Here is a 13,776-nt window from a genome sequence, read left to right as displayed (position 1 = left end):
TTAAAACACACATAAAAGCTCAAATTCTCTCAACCCTTACCTCTACAGTGCTAGTTAAGAGCGCTCTGTACTCTTTCTGTTGGTTTGTACACCTATTTCTTTTTTTTTAGAAGTGATCTGGCATGGTAAATATTCCGCTAGCTGTATCATATATAAAGATGAAGATTAGTATTTTTTTTCCTGACTGAAATCTTGAAAGCTCATGGCTAAATTAATGCTCTCTTGCAACTGATTCTTCGGATGTACTTGTTAGTGGATACGTACAAATGAAAATGATGAGAAAGTGTCTTATTCCTAGCTTCTTTGCATTTAAATTAGTTTGTATAGTGTTTGATTTCTAGAGAACATCTGTGAAGTCATCTTCAGACAATTTTAGAGGTGATGTTGATCTTCACTCTTCCATTAGCATTCAGCTGCTCATTCAATCACACTTAGATGGAAGATGGAACGTGAACTAAATGGTTCCTCAGTAGTATGGCTTTATTATGAAGGCCAATCTTATCCAGCTTTTTTACTTTATCGCTGAGTTTTTGCTACCTCATTATAGCAAACCAGGTACTCTGTTCTGAATTTGCGGTTGTGTTCTTTTCCTACTAATGCAGAAATGGTATTGTCAGGTTGCAGTTTAGTGAAAGAATATGGGAACTCTAGCAAAATGTAGGAGATGTTGAATGTAGACTGGAGCAATGATAGTAGTTGATACGTCACAGGTGACTTTCAGAGGTAATGCTCAATTTTATCTTCAGATACGTAGATTAAGTGGAGAAGGTGAAGCTTAAGATAACTTGAAGAAAAAAATAGATATATAGATACGCACCCTCATCGGAAATAAAACTTCTACATTTTTTATTGTAAATCTTTTTAAATAACACTCTACAGAAATAAAACCTTTGAAACTAGATAAATAGCATAGGAATGTTAGTAAGAAGAAAAGTGTAAGAAATGCATTCTCCTTAGTGTTTATAAAACTCAAATTTTATTGACTTTGTTACTTCTTTTTGACCTCAGACTCCTACGCTTTGAAAGTTACAAGTGTTTGTAAGTCCTTATGGAATCCAGCCAGAAACTGAAAGCTGCTCAGGGCAGGAGCTCTGGCTTTGGTTTGCAGATCAGAAGTGATAGCAGTCCCAAACCTAAATCCCTTCTATCTTGCCAAAAGGCAAGCCAAAATCTGCTGACTTTCCTTTGATGGGAGGCAGGCTTGCAAATGTTAATAATATACAGGGGTGGTACAAGTTTATTTTTGTAGAGTCATCAAATGATTTGGTTTGGAAGGAACCTTAAAGATCACCCAGTTCCAACCCCCTGCCATGGGCAGGGACACCTCCCAGAAGCCCAGGTTGCCCAAAGCCCCATCCAGCCTGGCCTTGAACACCTCCAGGGATGGGGAATCCACAGCTTCTCTGGGCAGCCTGTGCCAGGACCTCATCACCCTCTGAGTGTGAAGAATTTTCTCCTAACCTTTAATCTAAATCTCCCCTCTTTTAGTTTAAAACCATTCTCCTTTTCCTTTCACCACACTCCCTGTCAAAGAGTCCCTTCCCAGCTTTCTTGTAGGCCCGCTTTCAAGGGGATCTGTCTAGGGACCATACAGCATTTTTCCACTCATCCTAGTTTCAGAGCTCCTATGTACGAGTGTCTGGGAGATGTCTTTTCCAGCTGATGATCAATCATAATATCAGTGAAGAGCTAGACTTGCCCGAACAGTTTTTCATTTATTCTGTCTAATAGCACTTCCTGGATGTTGACTATTTATTTATTTACTTAATAGGCAGATGGGGAGACTTCTTCTGTTTCTTCTCCTTACAGCTTTTAATTTATGGCCTACGATAGTTTGGGATTGAGCAAAGCTACCAGTGAGATTGTCTTCAAATTTGGGAGACCTGAATCCAAGGGCTGACTGATGAATGCGGTGTTAGCTACCTTCAGTTTGCTCTGTGTGCAGCACACAGTTTAAGATCAAAGAAGTTTAGAATTAACTTTAGTGGAAAAAGTGCAGCTAGAAGAGGATTTGTTCTACTTCAGATTAGTTTTATTGGTTGTTACTTCTCTGGTTTTATGCATTAGGTTGGTGCAGCTTCGTGGGCAGCTGTGTTAACTGTTAAGGTGCTTTGGAACTTTAATGGTGTTAACATATAAAAATAATGATAAAACTAGGTTTTATAGTGGTATAGTTTTAATAATTTTGATTACATTTATAAATGTAAGTATGAGAAAACAACCTTTTCTATTCCCTTCATCCTATGCTGAGATTAATACAGGCAATGGTGAAGTTCTCATATGCAAATAAAGACCATTTCTCACCTTTTACTGTAGCTCTAAATTTCTTGTATGAAATTTAAGAATAGCTTTTGCGTGAAGTTGCCAAAGAGCTAGTTTAAATTCACCATATTCATTTTTGGTTTAAGATTAGGTACCAGTTGTGGCAAGCACAATGATGCATTAGTTACCTAGTTCTAGAATAATGTAATAAGGAAAAAAATAACACCGGGTGGGGGGTGGAGAGGAATATGTTTTTACACAGGAAACATTGTATTTGGAGTGCTGACATTAGTCAGAAAAATTTATTAAACTTAGTGTTTGACATGTGACTAACAATTATACACCCACAAAGCTGTTTTGAAATATGAAATACAAGCATTTGAAGGAAGAATGCATGTTACAAGCTGTAAAGTGTTCTTGTTTAAATACATATATAATTATACACATACATTCTAGACTTTTTTTCTATTTCAGAGATATAACAACAATGAAAGGTACCATTGTTGCTCAAGTTGATTCAAGTGAGTCTTTCCAGGAGTTTTGCAGTACATCCTGTCTATCATTCTATGAAGATAAACAGAATCCCTCGAAAGGAGCTTTGAATAAATCAAGATGCACTATCTGTGGTAAACTAACTGAGGTCTGGTTGATTTTGTTGTTCCTGTCTTGTTCTCAGTAATGAAAATAGCCAGAATGATCTTGGTTTACAAATATTCTAAGAGAACTGGAAAAAAAGGAAACTTAAAATGATTCAGCATTTTATATGCACTGAGATAGGCTTAATATACATGAAGAGCAAATAAATAATTTAAGAGAGAAAAATTACTCTTGTTGACTTTATTGGACTTTTAAGAAAGTGCCTTTGCTGATAGTTTTTGTAGCTACTGTCAACAAATTTATTGAGCATTGCCTCTTGTAATTAGAACATGGATCTCCCTAGCAGAATTGCCATTAAAAAGTCATGATTTACAGAATTAGTTTTTACTGTATATATTGAAATATTACACAAACGTTTTGAGATACATACCGTATACTTCAGTCTAAATTCTCATTAATGTATTTTCTCTTGATGCCATTACTGGGGACACTGTAGTTCAGGCTAATGTATACAGTTTTCAGTTCATATGTGTCTGGCCAGTCTTTGCATGTTTATTTTGTAAAATTACATAAATTGACCTTCTGCTCTAATACCCAATTATTACATCCCTCCCTGTGATCTTGGCTTCTAGGCTACAAGAACAAATGGGTCCAAGATTTTGCTTATAACTTTGGAAACAAAAGAAATTTGTATACTATGTGATCAGTCCTTAAATTACTCAGCTAGTAAAATCTGTGTTTTTTTATATAGTTTTGTGCTTGAATGCAAGATTTTTGACTTCTCTTGTAGCCTTAGTCAACTTGGTATTTTTGTGGTGACGGAATACTTTTATTCTTATTTTTCAGATTCGTCATGAAGTTAGCTTTAAAAATATGACTCATAAGCTGTGCAGTGACCACTGCTTCAATAGATACAGGATGGCAAATGGTTTAATAATGAATTGCTGTGAGCATTGTGGAGAGTATTTACCCAGTAAAGGAGCTGGAAACAATATTCTTACTATTGATGGTCAGCAGAAAAGATTCTGCTGTCAGAACTGCGTTGGTGAATACAAGCAGGTAATTATTTCTTAATCTATAAAATTAAAATAAGCATTAATACCCGTTAAATTTATCATCTTACTCATAATGTAGTTTTATTCTTTATTAGAAGTCTTAAGTAACAAAGACTAAAAATATGACGTTAATGCAAGTGTGGGCAAACTAACCCAAATGGGCCTTCTACTATTGTTTTTTTGATGTTACTGTAATAACAATACTTATTTGTTATGAACCAAACATCATTGTAATTAACCTTTCTGTTAATAATTTCTGTTTTTTTCTAATGGGTGTATCATTTGTAATGGGTACATCATTTAGGAGTATGTTAAAAGCAAGGCTGACACACAAGCTTACTGGTTCATAAGTGATAACTCTTTTTTGGATTTAGCTTTTAAGCTATTAATAGCTTTTAAGCTATTAAAACAGTCAAAAATACACAGGACGTGTAGGTTGGACATTGCTGTGAGAATATGCTTACATGTTGGCTATGTACCTGTACTATGTCTCTTCTTCACTGTACAGCATATGATTTTGAAAATGATAGTTAACTTTCATTCTTTCATGTCTTAAATCTTGTGTTTTTATTTTCTTTACTTGGTTTGGGTTTTATTTATTCTTAAAATTGTTAAGATAGCAATACTTGTTGTGGTTCAAAATGGTACCAAATCAAGAAATCTGATGGCGAGTAGTGATGCACTTTACATATTACAGAGCGAAGTAGTGATGCACTTTATATGTTACAGAGCTAACTTCACTCTGAACTGTTCATTGCTAATGCTGGTTGGAAGGTTTAAACATTAATCACAGTATTTATGCTATGATAACAATTTCATAGTTGTGAAATGCCAAATGTTTTGGGGAATGAGCAATTTGGGGATTTTGTTAATTTTATTGTTTGGTCCATACTGCTTTGAGTTTTTAGGGATAGTGTTATGAAATGCAAAATTGCTATTTTACTAGCAAGGAATTTCTTTGCCTTTTTTTTTTTTTTTTTTGAAGTTAACTCTTGAATATGTGAGTGGCCCCAGTGCTGAATATTGCTTTGGGTTCTTTCTTCATCTCTTTCCATTTTTGAGAAACCAATGACCTAAGAGAAAAGGGAGCCCTGCACTGAATGTATATATAATAAGTTCCTTAATGTTAACATTATTTTTGTTTGTATTTTCTCTTTGGACATTCAGTTTTGCTACTTTTGGGGTTGGCTGTTCGTGTGTATATGCAATGTGCAAACAGCAATTCTGGAAACATGCATATGTAAATAGCATAACTGAAAACATAACTTAAGCGTTGTTCTTTTGTCACAGCGAAACCAAAAGGGACAGGATAGGTTTCCAAGATACTAAAAACATAGGCATGCCCAGAAGCCATGGAAAGACTTGAAGAAACGTTGAATACTGTCTCTCGAAGAAACAAAAAGGCATGAGATTAACTTTGAACTTGAGACATTCCCACACAACCAGTATAACATGCACTGCATATGGAATTAAGAAATGAACGTGGAATTTTGAGAGGTTGAATGATAAATCTGTACTTAACTCTCATTACAGACTGTACTCTTTGTTTAGATATTTCTGTATTTTGTGTTTAGATATGTACTTGAGAAAGATATGGGTAGCAAGTTGTATATGCTAGTTTGATTTGGGGAAGAGGAGAAGTTTGCAGTACCAGGAAATCTTCGCTAATAGTAAGTGGGTATTGTGCATCATTGTGCGGATCCTTAAGAGAACCTTTCAAATTGAGAAACGTGTTTTGGTGTATTCAGTTCTGACAGCAGGTTTTATTCAAACAAGTTCTTAATATTTTTTTTTGGTGGAAATATTTGGTACTGGGGAACTGTAATAGGCTTTGAGAAGCTTAACTCTAGTGCTCATGGGCATCTAGTTTGGACTGGTGATTAAATGTAATTCATAGCTGGCAGATTTCAAATGTTCCTGGAGTTGTGTGGGTTTTGGGGGTGTTTTTGATATTAAGAGAAACTAGAACTATAAAATTAGGAGCTTTTTTTAGCGTATGTTATTGTAGGTGTCAAAGTTGCTCAGGGTACAGTTATTTCAGAGTAACTAGTTGTCTAGCAAGATTTATTTAGTTTTGAACTTGCATTTTCATTAAGGTTTTTGAACTGAATGTATTCAAGGAATTCTATTTTTGAAAAGAAGTTTAGACTGTGGAAAATGTCACGGGTAAATCATTGGGCCACAATTGGTAAATTACAGGTTGCTTAATTCAGTAGTAACAATGTTTTCTTGGAAATCTTTGATTCAGATCTGGCTGTTAAAGGAGAACTAGTGAAGGAGACAATACGGGAGACTTTACATGCTGAAATAAACACACTGGAGCCAATAATACAGGAAAAGTTGATGTGTCATTTGATTACAACATTGTGTTGTGCAACTGATTACCACGTGTGACATAACAGTTTTAGCAAATGTTTTCTTACAAAAAATTGTAAAATAAATAGGTCTTATTGGTACGAGCTTTGTATTAAGCAGTTTATTTTGTAAATGTCATAAGCTTATCACTATACATTTGTAGTAGTAAGTAATAAATGAAAACTGATTTTCATTACTTGTACCTATCTATATACTTCATCCATATTTTTTAAATAAATATTACACTGATTTGAACAATTAATTTTCATTAACTTATCATGGACATTTTTTCTTCCTGGAATGAGAAATGAAAATTGTGCATAATAAAAATTACTGTGGCTCTTGGAATGGCCACCGAGCGCAAATAATCCACTGTTGATGAAGGGTTTCTTTCCTCTGCATTAGACTGCATTGGTGGGAGGCAGGGAAATAAGGAAGTGTTATTCATGGGGAGTAGGTCTTCTTCTGAAGTGCCTAAGTCACACTTGAAAGTGATGGATGCACATAGCTTTCTATGGACTATTTTCAGAACCTGCTTTAAAACTGAGACAAATGATCTTGAATATTACGTCCTGTGTTCTGCTTTCCTAAGAATTGTTCTTTATCTACAACTGATACAATTACAGAGCTTAAGTTTCTTTTACTATGACAAATTTATGAAAGATAAATAGACTAATAATTTATTAGAATTTAAGAAAAAAATCTACATACGCATAGCTTATGAAGAAAAAATTAGTTATCCTGATAGTACAACAGCCATTCATCAAGACAGCTAAGTGCAAGTCAAGCTCTTAAAAAATAATAAAGAGAAAATAACATTAAAACCTTGCTCCAAAACCAAAATCATTGTGACAGTTTAGATAAAATGATGTCAGAAGAAAATTCGTACCAGAAGCAGATGTTTTTAAACCTGAAGGTGACTACTACTTCTAGATTGAAAATTCTTTATCTGTTGCACTGCAGTTCAAACTCTTCACATCTAGGGGGGCAAGAAGGACTTGAAGAATGATGCTGAACAAAAGAAGTAAAGAAAACACAACTCTAGAGGTGAATGAGGTAGTCATGTCTTTGTCAGATATTATATTGCCTATGTAATTTTGGAAATGGTAAAATATTTTGATTCCTTTGTGTAGGCATCTCATAATTAAAATGAGAATTTACACATAAAAAAAATCAGTATATATGCAACAAATTGAAAGAAAGCCCAGGTATGCCTGCCATGAAGATATTATCCAAAGCAGCCACATACATCATTTCAGTGTTTTTCCTCCAGATACTATTGGATATTCTCCATATCCACAAAATTAGCCGATTTCCTTTTCAAGGCAGTTATGATGTTTGTTGTACCCTGGTTGGCCCGAGCTGGGTACAGGCCTGACAACCTTGTTTGAAGGATCAAGTGAAGTCTGTGATTTGACTTCTGCTACCAGCCATACATTCTAATTTTCTGCTCTTCAACTAAGATAAGGCTGAGTCTGATTGTGTCTTCTTCTATAGATAAGTCTTTGAACTGTTTTGCTTACTGGCCTGATCAGTCCACAGTGTTCTCGATTCTGGCATGAAACGTGTTTAACGCTTTACTAGTTTAAAAATGTTACTTTTTTTTATGCTTCACCTTTTTTGTCTTTCTTGATCCCTCAAGTAAATTCTTGCTGGAATGTCCTTGACCTTGATTACTTCGGGTTCTTCTTAAAAGCGATGGTCTTTATGTGCTGTCAAAAAAGAAATGGCTAGAGCTCCTTCCCCTTCATGATTTCTTAATAGTTTTGGAATGAAGTTGAGTACCAGGTGAACGCAAACCAAATGGGTATTTTCCTGGCTGGAGAGGATGCTGCAGTGTCTTTTCATCTAGTGAAAATTTTTCTTCAGCACTTCAAAAAGGTGGTGTTGTCACCGTCCCTGGGGGTGTTCAAGGAAAGGTTGGACGTGGTGGTTAGGGACATGGTTTAGTGGGTGATGGTGGTGATAGGGGGATGGTTTGACCAGGTGATCTTGGAGGTTTCTTCAAACTTTAATGATTCTGTGATTTTAATGATCCTATGAAAAAGGCCATTTGGTTGTCTTCTTTGATTAGATGAAGACTTCTTAAATGTGCTTCAAGACTAACAAGGCTATGCCATCCCTACCAGCTCTTCGCTCACAGACAGGCAATAGAAAAAGCCTAACCTAGGCAGCTGCAACTCAAATGTGACGTTTCGCATTCTACTCCTTGCCTAGCAATTTCTTTTGTGAAATTGTGTTTTTACCTGTGTGCAGAGGCTTAGGAACCTTTGTTGTATACAATGACATGCATGTCAGTTCTGCAGTTTAGGATTACTATTTACATAGAGCTTGTATTTACTCTCACAGAAAGTATCGTATCTACTAGTATAAATTTCTATGGAATGCTATGCTAGAATGTTTTATTGCATGGTGCTTTGGTGGAAGTGTTCAGGGTTTTTAACTTGTCCCATGCAGTGTCTGTTCTTTCTCTGTGCTCTTGTTATTAAGATGAATCTGTCCTATTTTTTTTTGGTAGTGCAATTAGGTATGAAATCTCCTGCTTCCTGCAGTAGTTACTGCTTTTTAAACTCTTGGCAAGTTTCAGTAAATACAGCTGATAAAAGCAGTAACTGTGAGGTCTGAGCAGCCTCTTTAAATTGAAATATTAGAAATACTGACTTAAAAAAAAAAAAATTATTTCTGCTCTCTCCAAAGAGACAGTGTTGGGGTTTCAGCCAGTTCAACCGAACTGTGATTTGATAATGGAACCTCTTCCTCATGTAGTAAACTACTTCTGTCTTACTTCAGGTAATACCTAGTCTGGTACTAAGTTGTGTTTTACAATACTGATATTAATACTGTGTACACTTCTGCAAAGTAAAAAGCATCTAGCTATTTCCATTTATCTCTCATGATCTAGATGAAATAAATCTTTGCCAATCAAGACAGTTCACTTCCTTTCCTTCTTGATCTGTATGGGGTGAGGTTTCTTTGGTTTTGAGGCCTCTTAATTTTTATACCTCCAGTTTCTTGTGTCTCAGATGTAAACCAAATCCCTCTAGAAATATATATATATATATATATATATATATATATATATTTGTACCTCTTATGTACTTGAGTTTGTGGAACCACTTATTTGACCGTTTCTGCTTTAAATGTTTTTTTCCCCACATGTAGAACCTGTTGCTCTCTAATTAAAAAATAAACAAACCCTCACAACTATGTAACCAGGCTACTGAAGCACCAGAGTTGTTAGTAGTAACTGTTCAGGATATTCCCATTCTGTCTCACCCCTATTTTAGTAGATAGAATGAGATAGGTTAATTGGAAATGTTAAAACAGCCACGTACTTCTGAAGAAAAATACTTAAGGCATAATTGTGATGTGTAATCTGAATGGGAGCCCAGGAAGTTGTTATGAAGAGGAAGCAAGGAGGGGATATGACTAGGTATTGGAGTTAGGGTAGATGTAACCACATCAGTGCACTGTTGCACCTCAAATGATTGGAGGTAGAGGGGAAAAGAGAAGTGGCAAAATAAACATGAAACAGAAGGAAAAGCTTTCATATAGTTAATGTAAGAGTAAAATTTTTGAGGTAAGGGAAGAAGGGATTTTTCAGCTCTTATTTCCTTAAATTAATGAAGATAAACGTCTGGGGAGTGGGAATGAAACTGGCAAGAAGAGGGAGCACTGGAAGTGGGAGATGCCAGAGGAAAGTTACTGGGCATGTTAATGATTTGGTTGGTTGTGTAGTTCAGCTGAAACACCAATTACTTGGTGTTCAAGAACCACAAAAGCAACTACGTAAGAGCCTTTGCTCTTAAGACATGGGCAAATGCTTTTGACGTGTTACTAATCTTAACCTTAAGCTGGAGCAGGGAAGAGTTTATTCCTTGGGGTAGAGATGGTACGGGTGTGGAATTTCAAAAGGCTTAATAAATAATATGGTTTCTTCTTTCTTTGCTGTTACAGATTCTGCTGACATCTGGTTCTTTTCTTAGACGTGTGTTGCTTCTGGATCCATCTGGACCCATCCTTCTTTTGAATGAATCTGAAGCAGTTTAGCTGCTTCTTTCTTGATTGCCTTTCTTGTGCATCTCTGTTATTGTAGAATTCCATGTAGTGAATATCTCTGCTTTTCTACTTCCAGAAATTTTCCATTTTCTTTCTCATTTACGTTTCTATTTGAACACAGGTTGTCTGTGTGTCTGTCACTGAATATTTTCTTGAAGTTTTTCCTATTTTTATCTTATTTCTAATTCTAAACTGTTACTCTGTAAAGATAGTGGAGAGAAGCTTTTGCCTGGATTGAGAAGTATGTACAGGTCTCTTAAGTGGACTGTATAAATTGAATTATAAGGCACTTCCTCCAGTTCTAAACAGATCTTCGGGCTGCTGTATAGCATTGTAGCAATCAGCTGGTCTAATGTTCTTAGTCAACTGGTCTTTGCATGGGAGAGATTGTAGCAAGAATGTGTCCTTCATTCTTCTGAAGGAACATGAAAGAGACCATACTGCTCTTCTCAATGGAGAATAAAAGCTTGTAATGCCGGTTCCCAAATCTTAGGCACTAATAGCTTTATTAAGATACTCCTGCAATACTCCTGCAACTGAAAGGTTCAAGAAAGGAGACTGTAATTAGTTCTAGTTTGCAAACAGAAGCGAACATTATTTCTAAAGTACCATGAAGTTACGGTATTGGTCTGATACTTATTTTTGGGCTTGATCTTTATTCTTAGTTACGGTATGTACAAGAAGAGCTCCAGACTTCAGCTTTCATCATCCCTTTAGTAAGATGCAAAGGTAGACACCTTTACTGATAATGACACGAGCAAAAATTCCTCAGAAAGCGTCCAAATGAATTTCCTCTTATTTCTCAGAATTTGGATTTCTGTTGCCACAGTACCGTTATTCCTGGAATATATCCAGTTCTTCTATCTTGTGTCTTGATAGCCATTTCTGTAGTTGGCAGTTGGAGTTTAACACTATCCTAGCTGACAGAATGAAGACTTGAAGTGTATACTGAATTAATGACTCCTAAGAATTTGCATGAAGTGTTTTATCGTATTTCTTTTGTTAGTTATTTACCATGAGAAGTAGACCTGGTTTCTAGGATTAAGCTTATTACAGAGTTTACAAATGTCATGAAAGAGTGAGTGATTTTAGAATCAAATGGAAGAAGACAAGAATGCTCAGGCTTCCACTTTTGCTTTAGACTTTATGCTTTGGAAGAAGTCAAGTATGAATGTGTTCTAACTAAAATTAGGTCATCTCAACGCAGAATCTAGGTGGAGGAGTGAGGGAGAGATGTAGTTGGACATTAAGCTTCCCCTCATCAGAGGGTATTATGCTGTTGTTTTCTATAAATTTTGCCTGTAGATTAACTTTTTTTATTAGTAACTGAATTGATGCTATTTGCTAATTCTATAGCAGTATTTTTCTTGAAATTTTCTTAAAATTGCAGGCCATAAATGTACTCATAGTGTCATAGGACTCTGCAAAATCTCTTAGGGATAGCTTGGAGATGGAGGTTTTTGAATTTTCAAGAAGAGGTGCATGGAAGGAAAATGTCGGATATTTTCTCTTGCTAGTTGGTTCTGAGCTCATTCCATCTTTGAAGCTTTGGAACTGAAGCAGAGACTAGTTTAAAATGTGCAAGCTTTTGTCTATAATCATTCTTGTCTACTCCTGAAGTATCATGGAGAGTACAAGTATCGTGGAGAGTGCAAGTCAGTCTTCCATCTGGAATGGAAGGATGACTGCCAAGCGAGCAGCTATGGAAAAAAAAGATTTGGGTGTCCTGATGGATGACAAGATGAACAGGAGTTAGCAGTGTGCCCTTGTAGCAAAGATGTGTAAGTTGGAGGGCACCTCTTGTTGTGTCACTGCCCTGCTCAAGCAGGGCCACTTGGAGCCAGCTTGTCAAAGACCATATCCATTTGGGATTTCAGTATCTTGAAGGATGAAGACTCCACAAGCCTCTCGAGACAACCTGTTGCTGTATTAGCAAGAGGGTAGTCAGCAGGTCAAGGGAGGTGTTTTTTCCCCTCTGTTCTGTACTCCAGAGACTGATGATGGAGCAAGGTATGCAGTTTTGGATCAACCTGGATGAAAAAGATGGACAGAGTAAAGTAAGTCTGGTGGAGAGCTACCAAGATAAGATGTTTTGAAAGGCTGGAGCACATGACATGGGAGGACAGGCTTGGGTAAGATTAGTTTGTTTAGCCTTGGGAAGGCTAAAGGGAGATCTAGGGGATTATATGGAGGTTGGAGTTGGAATGTTCACGGAAGTGTGCAGTGGGAGGTTGAAAGGCAACAGACACAATTTGAAAACACAAAGGATTTGATTACATGCGAGGATTTTTTTTTCTTTAATTTATGGCAGTGGTGAAACACTCAGAGGTTGTCCAGAGAGGTTTTGGAATGCCCATCCTTGGACATACTCAAATTTGACAAGAACTGAGCAGCTAGCTCTGGACCTGCATTGAGATGGAGGTTGGACTTTGACCTTTGGAGGCCCCTGCATGATTCTGTGTTTCTGGAATGAGGAATGAAGCAGTGATGTTTAAAATAAAGTCATGAAGTCTTGTATTTTGTGTTTCCTTCCCTCTTAGTCAATAATGAAGATTTTGGTATTCCTTGTTTCATTTTTCTTTCTACCAGTAAAGTTTTCTGGTCTCATGACCGTGATACATTAACAGCATTGACACAGCTTTACACTTTTCTTCATTTCCTTTTTTTTTTTTCTGAACACATTTTTCTTTGTGGATAGTTAAAATATTCAAGTTGAACTAAAAAGAAAAATCTTACGTAGTAAGAGAATGAGAACAACTACTGGTTCAGAGCAGGAATTGCAATGTCTGCAGTGTATGTAGGTGGACATACAGGGAACAGTAAGAACAGGATGGGTATATATATGATATTTTGTCCTAAGTATTTTTTGTACTTCTGATTCTAGATCGAGGGATCACTTAAAACTTGTATAACTTTCCACTCACTTTTTAAAATGAATTTCTTTGAGTACTTCTGCAGTTAACACACATACAGTGTTAACATCCATGACTCTCTTCAGTAAGAAGTTCTGCTGACCTTGTTAGGTGAAGAACCACCTCCTGCTGTTTGTTTTTACCATTTTTCTGTTGAGCTTCATATGAATTCCTGTAGTTCTCATCTTGGACAAGACAACAGTTGAGCCATAGTGACCCTCATACCATTCTTGGTTCTGTGGATCTGTTGTTACCATAATTTGTCTTGCATCCAGGCCATAAATCCATGCCTTGTGATTGCTCTTATACCCAATGTGTTAATGTAGTTCTACTTAGTTTCTATCAATTTTCTGTTTGCTTTAGTCCAGCTTCAAGAATACTTCTAGAGAAAGGATTCTCAAATTTTACTTTTTCTATGGGTTGAAACTAATACTACAAATTCTTAGAGATGGAAGGCAACCTATGTCTGTCAGATGATGACAGGATGAGGGGGAATGGTTTTAAACCAAAAGAGGGGAGACTTAGATTAGAGGTTA

The 13,776-nt window shown here is 36.3% G+C and overlaps 1 protein-coding gene across 18 annotated transcripts in view; it reads left to right on the top strand.

Moving 5' to 3' along the window:
* Positions 1–13,776, top strand: part of ZMYM2 (zinc finger MYM-type containing 2) — a 91,056-nt gene that overhangs the window by 29,177 nt on the left and 48,103 nt on the right. For 15 of the 18 annotated variants that reach the window (XR_007707823.1, XM_035542740.2, XM_035542738.2 and 12 more), the window contains 2 exons: positions 2,737–2,902; positions 3,706–3,918. Coding sequence is in view for 17 of the 18 variants with exons in the window: in XM_035542740.2 (XP_035398633.1) it covers positions 2,737–2,902; positions 3,706–3,918 (379 nt within the window). In the remaining variant the exon portion in view is untranslated. Of the gene's footprint in view, positions 1–2,736; positions 2,903–3,705; positions 3,919–5,204; positions 6,528–13,776 lie in introns of those variants that run through there. The other 3 variants (XM_035542765.2, XM_035542764.2, XM_035542761.2) reach the window with 1 other exon arrangement.

This window comes from Cygnus atratus, chromosome 1, assembly GCF_013377495.2.
Source record: "Cygnus atratus isolate AKBS03 ecotype Queensland, Australia chromosome 1, CAtr_DNAZoo_HiC_assembly, whole genome shotgun sequence".
NCBI classification, from domain to species: domain Eukaryota; kingdom Metazoa; phylum Chordata; class Aves; order Anseriformes; family Anatidae; genus Cygnus; species Cygnus atratus.
Note: the sequence above shows the minus strand (reverse complement) of the source record. Positions and strands in the feature narration are given on the sequence as shown.